The 19,552-nt window shown below is 46.0% G+C and overlaps 1 protein-coding gene across 1 annotated transcript in view; it reads right to left on the bottom strand.

Moving 5' to 3' along the window:
- Positions 1–11,287: 11,287 nt before the first annotated feature.
- Positions 11,288–19,552, bottom strand: part of IPO9 (importin 9) — a 183,373-nt gene continuing 175,108 nt past the window's right edge. The window contains 2 exon segments of the mRNA XM_078776372.1: positions 11,288–12,457; positions 17,925–17,998. Coding sequence (XP_078632498.1) covers positions 12,341–12,457; positions 17,925–17,998 — 191 coding nt within the window. The 3' untranslated portion in view covers positions 11,288–12,340.

Here is a 19,552-nt window from a genome sequence, read left to right as displayed (position 1 = left end):
ATGCGCGCTGAGCTTGGAGCAAGCAAGACGTACCCTCCGAGCGCTGTGAGGCCTCCCCGCATCTCTGGACTGGACCGTGCTTTATCCTGTCCCCGAGCCAAGGTGCACCTTGTGCTATCGACTACCTGTCCCTTCCTGCCATCAATCCCTGTGTAAGTCAGCCTTGTTCCGTTTGTCTGTGGTCTGTCTGGGTTAAGATAAGACTGTAATTAAGTGCCCATCTCTTCTGTGTCTTTACCTCACTACCTTGTAATCTACCCCCTTTTCTCCACCACTGTAATTATACCCTCCTCCGGAGGTCTTGAGAACTGTACCCCTTGCGTCGTTTCATCTATCCCAGTCGTTGTGTCCTTTCCATCATTGATTTAGCATAGCGCGATTTGGTCAACGTCTGGGTGGAATCGGGGTCTAGTCGGGGAATAACTGTTCGGTCGCGGTCGTACCAACCGCTCGGTCAAAATAACATCTAAACCGCGTCCGTAACAATATATATATATATAAATACATATATATATATATATATATATATATATATATATATATATATATATATATATATATATATATATATATATATATATATATATATATATATATATATATATATAATATATATATATATATATATATATATATATATATATATATTGTCGCGTGCCTCCCCCTTGGTTAATACCGGGGTCATCACGGATAGCCAAAGCCAGCTTTAACTCAAAAGGCGATGCCCAAATGCGGATTTCACTATATATGCACGGGCGGAAGAAATTAGAAGAGGCCGAAGCTTTTTACCTGTCACGATCCGCCGAACAGTCTTCAACCCTGCAAAAGTAACTCAAACCAACCGGATTTTATGGACAAAAATAAACGCCGGCTTTATTGAAACGAAAGGCCGGTAACGAGGCAAACGCGGTGGACTAATCCCTCTGAATGGAGTGCTCCTATTACAGACACACACACATGCACAGAGGATAAACGAACGAAATAAATAGGGGTTAGGATTTTATGTGTGACTTAGCTGAGAGCGGCTTGTGGGATCTCGTCAGAGTCGCCAAAAGTCATCTGGGGCGTTGGCGGGAACCTCCGATCGTTGGCGCGAAGCATGCGCGTTGGCGGTAACCAGGCCTCAGTCTTCACACGCCGCAGCGCTCGTACTCTCGTCCACACGCCGCCTCTCCCGTCAGCTGTTTCTCTCAATCTCAGATGCCAAATGAACAGGGGAACGAGGAGACGAGGCCGGCACACAACCACTTGCGCCGAGCTCCAGAACGGCAAAAGGAGCAGATCGTCAGCACACACTCGCAGGCAGGCACTACAGCAAGAGCGAGCGGGGAGAGAGAGAGGAAAATGTCGGTTTTTCTTCACCTTTTTATAATCTCCCCTTGGCCAATCAGCTCGCTCCTTCTTGCCTCTGGGCTTCAGATGCGTGGCAATTGGCCCTCCCTACCATTGGTGTGATCTCCCCATAAAACCCCTCGACCAGTCCGTCGCGAGGTGCGCATGGCCTCAGCCGGCCTGAACAATTTTTTATCGCCATATTGGCGCAATGCATGGGCGCTTCCTGCCTGCACTTCTGGTGAGTTTTATTGTGGGGGGGGGGGGGGGGGGGGGGAGGGGGGGGGATTTAAGTCGTGAGTGTGGTGCTTTTGGGCCTGCCTAGTGTCTATGTGCGTTGCCATACGGGACAAAGGATAAATCACAAGGTCTCACACACAGGGGAATTAACATAATCCCTACGATAATTAGAACAAGGCCATCCTCGTATGACCACAAATATACAAGCTTAATCCGACATCTGGGCTGAACAGGTCCCTGACTTATGTACATCGAAATGGCTCTTTCTACAACTGATCCTTTTACAACCGAGGTGTGGGGTTATGTTAACTAGTTAGGGATTAAGGGTAAATCCCCTGTTTGTGAATTGCCTGTGTTACGGATTCCGGGTTTAGGTGAATTACTATTCATGTCATTGCTTATTAATGTTTATTCTATTAAAGGTTGTTGTGGTTAAATGGTTAGAGAGGCTCCGGATAACAGGAGACCGGAAACGGGATGGTGAACCGGAAGAAGAAAAAGACACAAGGTCCGGGAGAAGCGGCCGTCTTCTTCTTCCTCGCCCAGATCCAACGCGAGCGGTGTCGATATTGAGCAGCGTGGGGAACGCTGCGTTTGAAAGCCCGTCTGGCGAGAGGAGTTACCTGCGCGGGGTAATTACCGGTTACGCGTCAAGTTGCCGTGGGTTCGTGCACGGAACCAAGCGTCCAGCACAGTTCGCCTCAACGTCTACAAGGACGCGTACGGGTCGCACCTTGGGCCTCGCGCACTTTGCGAGCCGCGCTTTGCTTTGCCCGCTTTGCTTTGCAAGGAGGTGTGCGCTGCAGCAGCTGTTCCCGGTACGCGACGTGCACGTTTGGAGCACGGGCCCAAGACAAAGACTTGCGCTTTTTGCAAGAAACCTGGACACTTGATGCCCAGCTGTTACCTCATGAAAAGGGAAAACCCAGAGCGGAGTCTGACTATTACCACTCCGAATGCGATGGCAAGCGTAAGAAATCGCCCACAGAAGAGTTACCAACCATTTATTTATGAGGGGTTGGTCTCACTCAAGGGAGACTTGACTAACCCAAGACCTGTTAGGGTATTGAGGGACACAGGAGCCCATCAATCCTTAATGCTGGAAGGCATTTTGCCATTGTCAAAGAGTACCGCAACTGGTGATAGTGTTCGGTTACAAGGGATCGGTGGCTGTGTTAGTGCCCCACTTCATGTTATCCATTTGGAATCCGATTTGGTGTCAGGACTGGTCACCGTCGGTATACAAGCCACGCTTCCTGTAGAGGGAGTATCTGTGATTATCGGGAATGATTTGGCCGGGGGGCAAATTTATGGTAACCCGAGGGTGGGTAAAGAGCACCGCAGGGGAAATAACACCACCCCAGCTCGGGATGGCGACAAAAGTGCCAAGTTATTTGTAGGGGGACTGAACTTCAACACAGAGGAAGAAGTTCTGACCTCTGTCTTCAACAGATATGGGCCGCTGGTGGAAGTGCGGGTGGTAAAAGACAGGGAAACGCAACGGTCAAGAGGGTTCGGCTTTGTCACGTTTGCAAGCACAAAAGACGCCAGGGAGGCAGAGAAGAATTGGAATGGTAAGGATTTGGAGGGTCGGACCATAACAGTAGGGAAGGCATTTCGTAGGCGTCGAGAGGTCTACAGAAGAGGACCACTTGGCGGAAGTTTTGGTGTTGGCAGCAGCCGATATTACGATGGAGGCTCCCAGAGTTACCGCATCTCCCGAAAGAATGATTGGCAGAGGACTGGCCGAGAAGGAGACCGCCAGTCAGGTGACTGCTGGGACAAGGGGTCCCACCGTAACTGTTAGGAGTCCGGAGAAGTTGAAGCACTCTATATACGGTGGAGCCGCCGAGCCTGGGCTCCTACACGGGCTAACCGTGAACGCCACATTCTTAAAAGGCGTCCCGGTAGGGAACGTTCCTGCACGGACTAACCGTGAACTCCACGTTCTTAAAGGCGTCCATGTAATGAACTTTCCTCCCCGGACTAACCGTGAACCCCACATTCCTTAAGGCGTCCATGTAGTGAGTACTCAGCTGGGCCTCCATCCAAGAGCAACTAGAAGTTGTTGACGCTTGGTCTAGAGGGAATTACCTTGGAATCTCTGGGGGGGTTTTGGTGAAAGTTTGTTGCTTTATTTTTGAGATGCGATAATTGTGCCCGGGGGGAACTGATGATTTGGGGTATCGGGTTTGTTTATCCAAGTTGGCCGGCCCAGAAAGTTTTCGCGGGGTTCAAACTTTCTTTCTTGAAGGGGGGGAGTGTTACGGATTCCAGGTTTAGATGAATTACTATTCATGTCATTGCTTATTAATGTTTATTCTATTAAAGGTTGTTGTGGTTAAATGGTTAGAGAGGCTCCGGATAACAGGAGACCGGAAACGGGATGGTGAACCGGAAGAAGAAAAAGACACGAGGTCTGGGAGAAGCGGCCGTCTTCTTCTTCCTCGCCCAGCTCCGACGCGAGCGGTGTCGATATTGAGCAGCGTGGGGAACGCTGCGTTTGAAAGCCCGTCTGGCGAGAGGAGTTACCTGCGCGGGGTAATTACCGGTTACGCGTCAAGTTGCCGTGGGTTCGTGCACGGAACCAAGCGTCCGGCACAGTTCGCCTCAACGTCTACAAGGACGCGTACGGGTCACACCTTGGGCCTCGCGCGCTTTGCTTTGCCCGCTTTGCTTTGCAAGGAGGTGTGCACTGCAGCAGCTGTTTCCGGTACGCGACGTGCACGTTTGGAGCACGTCAGCCAGGGGTTCGTTCAACCGCCCGTGTGCGGAGAAGTCGACCTTCACCTTGGTCTGGAGGGGCCCAGAGACATTGTGAGGGACAGTGACCATTGAGGGGTCGTGAGTGGGGAAAGGGGGGAAATATATGAGATGGCCATCTGAGTAATATTGTTGATTGATTGTTGAGTGTGGTTGATTGATTGGGAATATATTATCCATTAATCCGGATCCTTGGTGTGGGGGTTTCTTATTGACTTGAATTGTTGTGTCTTTCATATTGATTGCGTTACGAAAGCGTATAAATCATATATCTTTCTGGCGGGGTCCCTCCCACGGTCCGGGGGTCACCAAGACCAGGTAGTTACCGGGAGGACCACGTAACACCTGTGATTTATCCTCTGTTCATTATGACACACACCACACCAGCCATGCACGCTACACCTAAAATAAACATTAAATAAAAACAACCAGAACAGGACATTTAACAATACCGCTGGTGCCGACAGCCGCCACATCGCAACATCAAGCAGGCAGGTCCGTGAGGCCACGCCCTGAAGAGCAGTGATTGGTCCGGTACGATAGAGCGATGAGATGGGACTCGCTGACAGGAGAATGGCGCAACGTCGTCGGATGACGTAAGAGCCCTGGGTACAAAAGACTCCGCTCCCGACATTTTCCCTCTCTCCGGGCTGGCCTCCATTATGAGCAGTTGTATATCCCTCACTTCCTGGTGTTCGTGGAAGGCAGACGCAGTCGCACATTTTGTCTTCGTGGTCCCTGGCTTTCATCAGTTTGAGCGACCGCATTGTCCTTTCCTTGGATTGTCGGTGCTGGCTGTGCGTCGTCTGGGTGCGCTAAGAGACATTGGTGCTGTGTGAAGCAGACGACGAGGACGATCGCGGCTGGAGTGAACGAATGGCGTGCTAAGGCCTGGTTCCAGCACACGAACTGCGCGCCAAGGTGTGTTTTCCCGCACAAGGACGCGGGGACTGTGACGATTCCTGACGGAGTTCAAGAGCCGCTCAAAGCTGAGTACAAAAACAAACACGCATTATTTTCCAGTTATTTTCCCCCTTGCGTTGTATACTAGTCCGTATGGAGGGTCCCTCGGTTAGGAATTTTAGTTTACGGTGCATTCTTGTGTTCCCGGCATATCTTTCAATAAAGCCGGTATTTTTGCATTATAATTCCCTGTCAGTTTGAATTGATTTGCAGGGTTGAGGACATCTGTGGGATCCGTACAGGTAAAAGCTTCGTCGCCCTCATCCCCCGCGCGTGTTCACACCACCATTGGATTGAACGCCTGGGTGTGTTAAGCTCGATCAGCTATCCGTCCCCATGGGTGTTCACCCCGGGAATGCGACAACTTGTGTCAAGGAGTGGGATACGAACTTTCTGACACCACGACAATGGTGTTAGGAGTTTGGGATTCAAACCCGGCGGACAGTGTCCAAGGGTTGCAAGTTCGACACTCGCTGAGTGGCAAATTGTGCTCAGCTTTCGGAATTCAAAATTTATAATCGTTTTCTCTCTCTCGGAAGGAGGATAGATTGCAGTACTGAGGCTCAAATCTATTGGGGGTGCGAAAGTGCAACATCACGCTTTCGGAAAATGAATTTTTTTTTTTTCTGAGGTAAATTACACGTGAGCGGGAACTGCTTTCTCACTGCGGATGGCGGAAGGGAGTGAGATGGCTTCGAGTGTCCCGAAGAATATGGAAGTAAGCCAGGGGTAGAGTTTGATGAGAGTAGGAATGGTAGCTCCCCCGTTCCTGAGTGATCGAGCCAGGAGACGAGTCCGATAACCTTTCAGGCCCTGTTCAATTTTATGAAGGAAATGGGTGAACAATTAGGGGATCAATTGAAGGCCTGTCGTGAAAGATTGGATGCCGGGACTGAAGAAATAAAAGCCCAAAGAGAACAAAAGAATGATAGACTACGGACACAGGAGCAGGAATGGGCATTAGAATGTGATTCAAAACTGGAAGAGATGGCAAGGGAGATTGAAGAGGGTGAAACCCAGTCTGATAGACTTGGGGCACATGAGAAGGAAAACTCAAATTTAAATTGGGAATGTTCAGAAGTAAATGGGGAATATTCAGAAGAAAATGGGGAAAGTTTGGCTGGAAAGGACCTGGAAAGCTGTCGGGCTTGTGTGGATGCCGGAATGCACCAACAGGGAGAGGAATTGGGATTTGTGCATCACCAGGATGGTGGTTCAGAGCAACAGGGGGTAAAAATATTGGAGGCCCGTGTTATGGAACCGGACCATGTGGTGATAGATAAAGACCTGTTGGGGCCAGACTGGAATTGGGATGATGGTGTGAATGAATTGACAGCGGCTGGAGATTTTGGACAGTACCAACGAGGAAGAGATTGCTCAGGTCCAAGAGAGTCTGGGAGATGAGGTGAGTCGGTCCGTTGAACATCCCCAGGATGATTAAGGTGACTGAGGGGACCATCACCATGAACCACAATTGGGTACCATAGGCTCTGAAATTGGATACCCAGCAGGGGGGGTGTTTTGGCCCCGAGCTGGACTCAGACATGGAAGAGTCGGGGAATAGAGCCTCGGAAAAAGCGGTCCTTTTAGTGAATTTGTAACAGATGCAGGGAGGGGCAAAACGCAAGGAAGGGGTTGTTAGGCACAAGAGGCCACATAATAAAAAAAAGAAATTCAAATTGAATCTCAATGGGAAGTTGATTTGGAGCAGCCTTGGAGGGAGTTTGTCCCCGGGCTACGGAATTCGGACCAGGAGAGGACATTGGGGTCGGCCTCGTGGAAAAATTTGCCCCTTTCAAAATTGCGTTATACTAGCCAGCCTGGGGGCTGTGCTGGCAATATTTGGATGTGGGGTCTGACCTTGGGTGTTGTGGTATGGCCTGGGTCCCACTGCCTGTATGCCTGGGTATACAGTATGTATGCCTGGGTATGGCCTGGGTCCCACCTGGGTCTGGTAGAGTATGGCGTCCCTTGTCCATCGGGGCGGCGTCCTAGCGAGTGTCTCGGGCCGGCAGGTTAAGACCTCCCGGGGTCCAAGGTGGTTTCTCACAGGCACGGGGCATCATAAGGGCCACTAGGGGAAGGTGTTGTGGGCCGCGCTTTTGTGGCGGCACCACGGACGGCCAACAAGGGCCTGATGTGCTGACCGCCCAGGCATGCGGCCTGACAGCCTCTTCCTGAGACTCTGGGACAGCCAGCATGTGGTGACCTGCCATGCTGCGTTGGTTTATGGACGCGGGTCGAAGTGTATGGACAGGAATGATTATATAGCCCACCAGACAACCATTGGGGCATCTGTGGAACTTAATGGTGTGAGCATGATCTTCCACAGATATTCTGTTGTGATTTGTGGACTCTCGGTTTGGGAACAGAGTCATGGGATTCAATCGAGAGATTGGAACGAGCCGAGCATACGGGGCCATGCTCGGCTGGCAAGTGTATGGAGAAGCACCCTTCTTTGGTGAAGATAGTGAAATGTGGAACAATTGGCACAGGTAATCTGTGGGTTAGATGCAAAATTTAAGGGTGAATTTTGTGAGAAGCCATGGTGGACACTGAAACCAGTGACACCATTATTGATCCAGGTGTGTTAGACCAAAGTGTTGGAGGCTGGGACAAAAATGGATAGAGTAGCAGGACACAGCCTTCAACTGGCTGCGGGGGAGATGGCGCCAATATTTCGACGCGGGGTTTTGGAGATGGAGTTGGGCAGTCTGGGGGTCAACGTGGTGGCATGGGTGGCCGAGTTGTGTGGACCATGTCTTCTGGGATTGAATCTCCTGGTGGAGCATGGCTGTCGGCTAGACCTTGGGCGTGGTCAAGTGTGGGTCGGCACTAGGGCTGCAGTTGGGTGGACTGGGGGATGTGAGAAGTGCAGGGGATGTGATGAGGATGCCACGCATTGCGACCGTGCCCCCCAGGTCCGAGGCCTTGGGAATGGCAGAGTTGGCAGCAGGTGCTCACCACATTGGCCAGCTTGGGGATAGTGGAGCTGTGTTCCTCGCAGGGGGCCGAAGGATGGATAGTGGGTCACGTCCTTGTGGACACTGATGGGCGATGTTGGCGTTTCGGCTGCTCAGCTTACCCGATGACTCTCGCACCGTAGAGGGGTGGAGCTTTCGTCGCCAAGTTAGGTAGTATAGTGAAGGTCACCAGAGGAGGCGGATCCACATACTTGCGAAGATAAAAACAGAATTTTGGGGAAATTGATTGGCCCCATGGGAATTTGGAATTCGGTAGGGTGGATGGCACAATGGCTCGCTTCCTAAGGGGTGTATAAAGGTAAGGAGAATAGGTAAGTTAGCTACGGCTCGCTTCCCACAACCCCTCCTAATTTATTTCATAGGCTAATTAAGTGTATATATATATATATATATGTATATATATATACGAGCTTGGCTCGGCTCGCTGCGTTCGCCTCATCAAGCGTCGTTACTGAGGAACGGGCTTATTTTAGCTGAGGCTAATGACTGTACCTGAGTTGCTGTGTGGTCATGATTTACACCAATCATAATACAAACAATTACTTTGCACAAATGTATTTGCTGTGTTTGTGATATTACATTTTTATAGGCAATTTAGGTTGAAGATTTAGGTTGAATGTTTTTTTTTCAAGAAAGAACCCCTCAGCACACACATAGAGGAGGGGTAGGTGCAGACTGAAAATGTGGGACGATTACACCTCACCACCACGTAATTCAAAACACCTCACCACCACGTAATTCAAAACACCTCACCACCAAGTCATTTAAAACACCTCACAGCCATAAAACACGTAATGAAAACACCTCACCACCACAAAATTAAAAACACCTCACCACCACGAAATTGAAAACACCTCACAGCCATCAAACAGGTAATAAAAACACCTCACAGCCATAAAACACGTAATAAAAATACCTCACCACCACAAAATTAAAAACACCTCACAACCATAAAACACGTAATAAAAACACCTCACAGCCATAAAACACGTAATAAAAACACCTCACAGCCATAAAACACGTAATAAAAACACCTCACAGCCATAAAACACGTAATAAAAACACCTCACAGCCATAAAACACGTAATAAAAACACCTCACCACCGCAAATTTAAAAACACCTCACAGCCATAAAACACGTAATAAAAACACCTCACCACCATAAAATTAAAAACACCTCACAGCCATAAAACACGGAATAAAAACACCTCACAGCCATAAAACACGCAATAAAACACCTCACCACCACAAAATTAAAAACACCTCACAGCCATAAAACACGTAATAAAAACACCTCATAGCCACGAAATTCAAAACACCTCACCACCACGTCATTTAAAAACACCTCACCACCAAGTAATTCAAAACACCTCACCACCACGTAATTCAAAACACCTCATCACCAACTAATTCAAAACATCTCACCACCACATAATTAAAAACACCTCACCACCATGTAATTATAAATACCTCCACAACGTAATTCAAAACACCTCACCACCATGTGATTTAAAAACACCTCACCACCATGTGATTTAAAAACACCTCACCACCATGTGATTTAAAAACACCTCACCACCACATAATTCAAAATACCTCACCATCACGTGATTCAAAACCACCACATCGTTATTAAAAACACTTCACAACCACGGAAACAAAAGTTTGAGGGAGTCGTTAAGTGACAAGACAGACACTGCCCAGATGTGTAGATATATAGATAAATGACTGTACCCGAGTTGCCGTTTTGTCATGGTTTAAACCAATCATTATTCAAACAATCATTTTGCACAAATGTATTTGTAATATACGTGATATCACAGTTTATAAACAATTGAAGTTGAAAAAAAAAAATTCCCCAAAAAATTCCAAAAAAAAAAAAAATTGGAAAAATTTTCAAAACAAATACCCTTAAGACATACTGACGGGAGAGATATGTGCACACCAGAAGTTTGGTACGATTTCACAAAAGTTTGAGAAAGTAGTTCAGTGACAAGACAACACAACACAAGACAGGACAGACGCTGCACAGATATATGTGTGTGTGTGTGTGTGTGTGTGTGTGTGTGTGTGTGTGTGTGTGTGTGTGTGTGTGTGTGTGTGTGTGTGTGTGTGTGTGTGTGTGTGTTAACTTGTCATATATGTACATATTGACGCGAGAAATGGAGAGCAGGGTGGTGCAGAAATTAATGTCAAAAATACGTTTTATTCAAATTTTGATAATTCATAAGAAACTGCTCTCGGTTCATCAAAGCCTCAGCTGGAAGATAAAAACAGTAATCAAAATAAAATGACTTTTTGATTCCATAATCAACCAATTTAGGCCAATACGCCATTCAAACGTAATGACATGAGGCTCGTGACGATTTTATGACACCAAAACCAAACTTGAAAACAAATAACTTAACTTTTACCATTGTGAAACCTCATATCAAGTTACATAATGGATGTCGATGCGATGGACATAACTTTGGTGAGAACGACCTCAAACCAAGAAACATTTCTCAATTATAACCAAGCCTGTGCCGAGGTTGCTGGAATTTTGTACTTGCTCAGAGTGCCAGAGATAACTCGCCAGCTCTTCGCAAAAGACACCGTATTATCTTCACCATCCACCAATGACCATCGCTGGTCGACTGGTACTCCAACTTAAGGATCACATCATATCCAATCTAATAATGACATTTATCAAAAGCCCAAAACCACGACATTCAAAAGCATCGCTACTTATTTGCACAACACAAAGGGTGGACCTCTCTATTGCCAGAATAGTCGGTATTTACTTGGCAATAACTGACAAACTCAGCACATGTCCTCAAACCGACCTACGAGAAATGTAATAAATTTGACTCTTCCAAAAACCGACCTCCATTTATTACAGCATACCCAAGTACGCCGTCGAGGGAGGAATTGCTCGGGTGCAATCCGTTTTGACAAGTATTGTAAAAACGGGGCTGCCATGGATGGATGACCGTTCAACACAATTCCCACCAGAGATGAAAAGCCAGAGGTGCAGAACTTTATTGTGTAACATTACACGTGTCAAAACTCCGCGCGTTATGTACACTGGGGGATACGAGGTACCGGAAGCCTCGGCAATATACAAGAAGCCTCATCGGGTCGAGCAATTACGTGTTTCAACTTTCAACCGACAATTGCAATGAGCAAAATGTATTCAGCTTTATTCAACAACAAATTAGACTTGGGAGGCTGAGGAGATGGAGGATAAGGGGGAGAAGTAGAAAATAAAATTCAAGACTGACTGTTAGGACTCCAAGAGATTGACATTGACATGCAAAAATAAACATGGGAGGTGTATAAGGCAACAGCCCGCTACTTCGATCGTTGCCGAATTTTTTATTTTATTTGCTGTTAAGAAATCTCTCATTTTGGAATTTCAAACACAAACAAACACAAACAAGGCGTTATACAAAAACAAGGAGTACATCCATTTTAAATGATCAATGAATGGCTTGAAATAAAAAACGAAATATTTAAACTACACTTCCGGCTGCAAGTAGCTACACATATTTCTACCTTTGTCTCAAAGAATGGTGGTTAGGGGGGGTGGAGGGGATTGAAGCAGGCTGCCTTAACAGGTTCCAGAAATGAGATAACCGGAACACAGAGACCAAACATATATGGCAAGTGTGAAGATACACAACTATGAACAAGGAGAGAGTTCGGATCAGAGGCTCATCAAGTTATTATATACTACATGGCCTCCCCTTAACCACAGCACAAACGCTTTGGATTATACGATCACCCAGCATGACGAGGAGGGGGGAAATCCGCTTTCTCTGCCTCTGTTGGTGGCATTCTTGCTTGCGAAGCATGCACTACCACCACTTCCACGTGTGACGGCGGTACTTGCGCTACTTCCGGGCACACGCGAACATTTACAGTGTTTTTAAAGTGCTGTATCGAGAACGTAAGCCGATGTTCAATCCTTGATTTGCAGGTCAAAGGGAGAGTAAAGTTTGTAAAGGTAATGACTGCGCAATGCTTTAGTTGGGTCCCCTTTCTGAACATTTACAACGTGCGACATAATGTCTTGGTCACGAAGTGATGCCCACGGACTGCAGGACGCGTTTCTCTCCGTCGTTCAGGTGCTGGCGGAATGCTGAGTAACAAGGCAGGCGGGCAAAGTGCTGCAGGAATTCCGTCAGGTAAACCTGGGCAGGGCGGGGGAATACGAAGTAAGTAAATAAATAACAGCAGTGGATAAGATGTTAACGTGCGACGGTTACCGCACGAAAGCAAGTGTCCTTCAGACTTGCCACAACAAAGTCATCTAAACGTAGACAGGACGGCCAGCTTTATGTCCGAAGCAGTGTTTCCTCGTGGTGCTGCACCACAATGGTAGTTTTAGTGGCAATCCACTCCATGGGTGAACAAATCCAATTCCAGAGGCCTGAGGTTAGCGCACGTCCTCATGCGTTCTGCTGTACTCAAAGTCAGCACCACTCAGCACTCCATGGAGGTCTTTCAAATCAACGTACTAAACGGCCTCGACTCTGTTTAGCTTGCGAGATGCAACAAGATCAGGTGTACTCAAACCCATGAGTTCAGGCCCGACTCCACTTTGTTCATCGACTCAAGCTGGACAACTCCATTTGGACTGCATATTTATTGAGCTCAACACCTAAAGCACTAACTTACCTGTCGGTCCATAGATTATATTTATGAGGCACATAATTTGTGCACAACAGGCTTTGCAAAACAAGGGAACTTGCTTGACAGATAATAAATCAGTTGACTTCTTCTCCTCCCCTTCCCCTCCTCCCCTCCCCCCTCACCCAACAAATATACGTTGACTATATATCAAAAAAATTAAAATGACTTTAATAAATTACAGTATTAAATCCTATGATGTATAGTCAAGTTATGGACACTAATATGTCCTCCTCGTGGGGGTTTGTACATAAAACATGTCGCTGTTTTTTTATAGAGCAAATTAATGAATTACGTAGTTCGGCACATTTCATTGGATGGACTTCAAAACAAGAGCAACTTGCAGAAATACAGTCAAATGAACAATATGATCATTGATCACAGTAGATTCCCCTTAAGCCAAAGAGAGCATCCGCATAGAAAATTCGTCTAGCATGAAAAGAGCTTACCATTTCATTTACTACCAGTTGGAAGCGTGTGGGAAAATCCCACGAGAGAAAAATAAAAATATTAGCCTATTAAATATACTGTTTAGACCATAGAGTATTGTGAAATTCGAAAATGAGAGATTTCTTAACAGCAAAAAAAAATTTTTTTTGGGGAGCAATCGAAGTAGCGGGCTGTTGCCTTATACACCTCCCATGTTCAATTGTTGGTCAGATTTTTAAAAAATTAAAATTTTCCCATAAGTTTGGATTAACTTGAAGCAACTTTTGTGAAATATTTTTTTCCTCTGAGGAGTGTTTTTATGTTTCAGGATGGGACAGACAGACAGACAGACATGTACATATATATGTCCTTCAGACGTATGTCGCGGGCAACGTATGATGTGCTTCCGTCACCAGTAAACTTGAGATTGTGGGGGTTGTTGCAGGAGGAGAGATGTTATTTGTGTGGAGGTGTGGGAACGGTGCAGCATGCACTGAGTGCATGTTCAGCAGCATTGGCAGCAGGACAATACAGGTGGCGACATGATCAGGTGCTGGCGGTGGTGCTGCAGATGGTGCAACAAAAGGTGCTGAGGTCGAGAGAAAGAAGAGTGGAGAAGGAGACTGATGGGGGAGAGGTGTGGTTTGTCAAAGAGAGCCAAGTGGTAAGAGGTGGAAAGAGGAGGAGGTGGAAAGCAAGAGGGCTGTCAGATGCTTGTGATTGGCAGGTTGTGGTCGACCTAAAGCCACAATTGGTATTCCCAGAGGAGATCTGTGTGACAAGGTTGCGGCCTGACATTGTCATTTGGTCAGGTGCAACAAGACAGGTCATCTTAGGGGAATTGTCGGTACCTTGGGAAGAGAACATGGAGGAGGTGCACGAGAGGAAGAGAGGAAAGTACAGTGAGCTGGAGGCAGAGTGCCGGGAGAAGAGTTGGCGAGTTTCGTGTCAGCCATTTGAGGTGGGGTGAAGAGGGTATATTTATTGGCAGTTCCTTTTCTGCATTTCTTGCTCGGCTGGGAGTGTGTGGGACAGAAAGAAGGAGGATGTGTGACAAGGTGGCCCAGGTTGCCTTGAAAGGCTCATTTTGGATATGGAGGAAGTTTATGGAGGCACGTCAAATGGTGTAGGTTGGTTGGGTGTGGGTTTTTATTTTATTTTTTGTTACCATTATTATTTCTTATTTTGTGTATATGAGTGAGTGGGTGAGGGTGTGTGTTTTTGCATGAATGAATTTTTGCATGAGTGTGTTTTTGTATGTTGAGTGGTGTATGTTGTAAGGGTAGGTGGTTGGTGGTGTGTGTATGGGTGTGTATTGGTGTGTATGTGTGTGTATGAATGATCTGGTGTGTTTTTTTGGTGAGTGGTGAAGGGTATAAAGGTGGGTGTTTGCGTGTTCCACCATGTTTGTTTGGTGCTGTGGATTCTGGATGCGGAGGTGTTGTTGTTGTAGTCTGCGTTCGCACTGGCTGGGGGTGGGGGTATGCACGCATCCAGGTGTAGTTGCTGCATGTGGATGTGTATGTGCCCCTGCTGGCCAACCTTAGCTGACCGTATCGAGGTTGAAGGGCCGAAACGGGATGATGCTGAGGACCTCAACTGAGGGCCAGGTCAGTGCAGCACACTTGTGACCAGGTGTGTTTTGTGTATAGTATATATATATATATATATATATATATATATATATATATATATATCTATCTATAATTCCAGTAATCTCTGTGTGTGTGTGTGTGTGTGTGTGTGTGTGTGTGTGTGTGTGTGTGTGTGTGTGTGTATGTGTGTATGTCTGTGTGTTTGTCTGTGACCGCTGTTTCTCGACAACCACGGGTCCGATATACTTGAAACTTGCCAGGTATATTGCTGGGGACCTGAGGATGTGCCTTTTCAAGGTTTCATATTAATCGGACAAGTAGTTACCGAGCTATGGCGATTTCTTTACCAAACTCCGCCGTTCGCTTTGGACCAAACCATTTCATGTAAATGGAGGGGGGGGATTGTCACCGTACTCGCAAGCCGTTCGCTTTGGACCAAACCATTTCATGTAAATAGAGGGGGGGGGATTGTCACCGTACTCGCAAGCCGTTCGCTTTGGACCAAACCATTTCATGTAAATAGAGGGGGGGGGGGATTGTCACCGTACTCGCAAGCCGTTCGCTTTGGACCAAACCATTTCATGTAAATAGAGGGGGGGGGGGGATATAATTTTAGATATATATATAGTACGGGCATGCCCTAGTATATATAAATATATATATATATATATATATATATATATATATATATATATATATATATATATATATATATATATATATATATATATACTGTAAAACTTCGACTACAACACGCACTTTATTTTTTTACCCAAAAATCTATTTAAAGTTAGAGGTGCGTATTATACATAGGTCTAATTTTTTCGTAAGTTTTTTTCCGATTGAAACGATCTCGAGGACGTCTTAAAAAACGGAAGGGGCAATACTCAAAGAACAACAACAAAGAATAGCTAAATGCTTAATATAGAATATATAATCTGTAAGTTCACAACCATGAAGTAAAGTATTCAGTATCCGACTCGTTTGTCTCATTGAAGAGATGAAGAAGCTCCTCCAAATTTGCATTTGTATATAAAATATATATACAGACTTGGCATTTAATATGGATTTTTTTTTTTTCTTGACTTGGGTTTACTTTCTTAACTCAGTATATCAATCTGGTGAATTTCTTTTACACTTTGGTGATTTCTTTGTTAAAAGAACCATGTCACTGATTGTCTGTCGCAGCAAGAAGTCAACAACAGGATTATATCACAGGTGGCGTGGCAAAATGTACGGACAGGTGCATTTGACGATTGGCTTCACAGTCGGGTATACAAGGGTTGTTGCGTTCTGTATTAGTGGAAAACAACTGCTGCACGTCTCCAAAAGTTATTGCCGCTTCCTCTGGAGATGGTCCGTCAACTCGACAATGCTGTTTGTCATGGAGTGGTGGCTTTACGAAATTACGGCATGAAAGAGCGTGCTATTGCTCGGCAGTATGGCATCACTCAAGGTCAGGTGTCAAAGATCCTGAAACGAAATGCTCAGAGGGGTGTCCCTACTCCAATACCGAGGCCAGGACGTCCCCGCAGACCACAAGGAGGGATGATCGCCAGCTGCACCGGTTAGTCCGCAATGGCCGTACCAAGTCAGCTAATCGGCTTAGGGCTGAGTGGCAGCAACTGACAAATGTGCCTGTATCCAGAAGGCTAGTCAACCAACGACTGGTTCAAGCAGGCTATCGTGCCAGGCGTCCCCTGAGAAAGCCACGCCTGACCAGACAACACCGCCAGCGCCGATTGCAGTGGGCCAGAGAGCACCGTCAATGGCAGCCAGGACACTGGAATCATGTGATCTTCAGTGACGAGTCTAGATTTCTGGTCTATCGTCAAGATGGCTGTGTTCGAGTGCGCAGACAAGTGCATGAAGCCTACAACAAAGATTGTATAGTGCCAAGAGTCCAAGCTGGAGGTGGTGCGGTGACCGTTTGGACTGCTTTTCATGCAGGGGGCAAAACTGACCTGGTTGTTCTGAATGGAAACCTGAACCAGTTCAAGTACAGGGCCATTCTGGAAGAAACATTGCCCTCCATTTGCTCGTGCAGCCTTTCGAGGAAACTTTGTCTTCCAAGATGACAATGCACGGCCTCATCGTGCTCGCCTGATCCAACACTTTCATGCTGACCGTGGTGTAGAGCATATGGAGTGGCCTGCCATGTCCCCGGATATGAATCCGATAGAGAACTTGTGGGCAGAATTACCGCGTCAAATCAACAACTTGGACCACCAGCCGACCTCTGTGCGTGAATTGCAGCAGGCTATTGTCACTGCATGGCAAGCGATTCCTGTCCAAACCTTGGCAAATCTCGTGAACAGCATGCCTCAACGTGTACGTGCTCTCCTGAATGCTCGTGGGGGTTACACGAAGTACTGAACTGTAATTTTACTGTCCGTAATCCCAGTCGTAATTTAACTTTTGTTTTTGTTAAAAAATTTTTTGGCTAATGTGCAAAATAAAGAGATACTTCTGGAAAACGTACAGAAGTTTAACACAGTACTGTCCATGAATTGAGTTCGATATCAGTTTACATCACTTTCAAGGATCAATTTATTTGTTTCGAAATGTCAAATGTGGTTTTTGTTTCTTTTAAAGGTCACATTAACAAAATCTAGAATAATTTCAACATAATTCCAATGAACTTTTGGTTCTAAGACATCTTGAAAAGTAAGTTCACCCCCACAAAAAAAATATTCCATATTAAATGCCAAGTCTGTATATATGACGGCGGTACTTGCGTCATATATATATATATATATATATATTATTGGAAATATATGACTGATATATATATTACAATTTGTCGTGGAAATTTTGCATACGTAATATCTAGACGTCCCTTAAGGTAATCCTCCTATAATTGTCATAACGCATTGCAGCAGGGACACAGCTAATCAGTCTTCGTAGGGATGATACAAACAATAAAGGAAGGTCAGATGCTTACTTGAAGGTCCACCTGATACAAAGGATCTTTCACTGCATCTGGATCTTCCTCTTCTTCATCATATAACTCGTCATCTGTTTAAAGTAGAACAACAAGCAAATAAAAGCATCCAATCTTACAAGGATTTCTCATATGTTTGTTTCTAGCAGGCCCTTGTAGCAGCTTGAGCGAATCACCCATCCGGCCCCTGACATACCGAACGCTTTGCAGGTTAAAAAATGGTGATGAAGGTTAAGGGGAAATTCAGTGAAACGGAATAAACGTCAAGGGAGCGGGAAGAAAAGGAGGAGGTAAACAGTGACGTGGGGAATGTGGTGGGAATGCAGAGAAATTGTGCTGACAGCCGGGGAGATGTTAACACAGCAGGCTTCCTCACAGACGCTAAGGCGATTAACAGACCCCCCTGCAGGGATCGCATGTGATTTGAGGCAAGAGGCAGCAATGTGACATCTCGCCTTCACAGCTTCTTCCACAATTTAAATCGCACATCACTACATTTCTCTCCTTTTTCACTTCTTCCCCCGACAAAGTCTTCTCTTGCTCTCAAAGATTCTGCCACTTTATTTTTCACTCATTTCTCGCCCTCTGTTTACTTTACCGTTTCCACCTCTGTCCCCCATCCAAATCAACCCCCACCCCCGCCACCTGTGCCCGGCCCCTTATGAATCCCAAATCTCACCAAAATAAAAATAAAATGGCATTCCTGAGAATTTAAATAAGGTTTGTTTGGGAGAGTAAAATAAACAAGTCAAATACACTACAGTATATACAAAATATTGAAAGACAAACCTGATGAACAATTAATAATCAAATATCACCATTTAGCTCAAATAACGTGGACAATGGGGCTTGGGCACTGCGAATCGCAAATGCAGAAAAAGGCATCACTAAGGATACGACCTTGAGAAAGGCATCAAGGGCAAGCTGCAAAACAGACAGGCAAGCTGTGGGAGGATGGGGTGGGGGAGCTGTAAACTGCGATAAAGGGTCAGCTCTTGGGAGGGGGGAAATAAATACATGGGAGAGGATTCCAGAATTGGGGGTAAAGGCCCCAGGGGTGAGGAACAGACCAAGGATGATGGTGGGTGTACATAGGAGGATGGTGGCACAACCACCGTCGATTAGCACAATTCGCTTCCCCGACGACACAGTTTGCCAGACAAAGGAAAACCCAAGCCATCGCAGGTACACAACAACAGAACATTGTGTTGTGAAGTTATAGGTTTTCATAATTAAAGGCAAAGAAAAAACAAAAAGATTCAATGATAGAGTTATTATAGTGGTGGGTGGGGTGGGGATATCTGTAAGAACAAACAAAAAATAGATCATAATTGCTCAATGACTGCCTTGATGTCCACTCGCGCAACAATGACAAACAAACTAGAACGGCACTCAGTAGAGCACACACCTTCACAAGGCTGAATGAACAGTTTATGTTTTGTATCCCACTGATAGGCCGGATCTGCATCTGGATCCTTAACCAAAATTGAATCGGCTTGTTCTTATCACCACCAAGCTCATCCACCAAGTTTCGTTCAAATCCGCCCCATAACTGTTTGCGATATCTTGATATACGTATACACTATCGTTTTTTGGCCCCATCTTTCAATGGTGAAGAATCGCGTAAA

This window comes from Myxine glutinosa, chromosome 4, assembly GCF_964187855.1.
Source record: "Myxine glutinosa chromosome 4, kmMyxGlut1.1, whole genome shotgun sequence".
Classification (NCBI taxonomy): domain Eukaryota; kingdom Metazoa; phylum Chordata; class Myxini; order Myxiniformes; family Myxinidae; genus Myxine; species Myxine glutinosa.
This window is presented reverse-complemented; position numbering and strand designations above follow the sequence as displayed.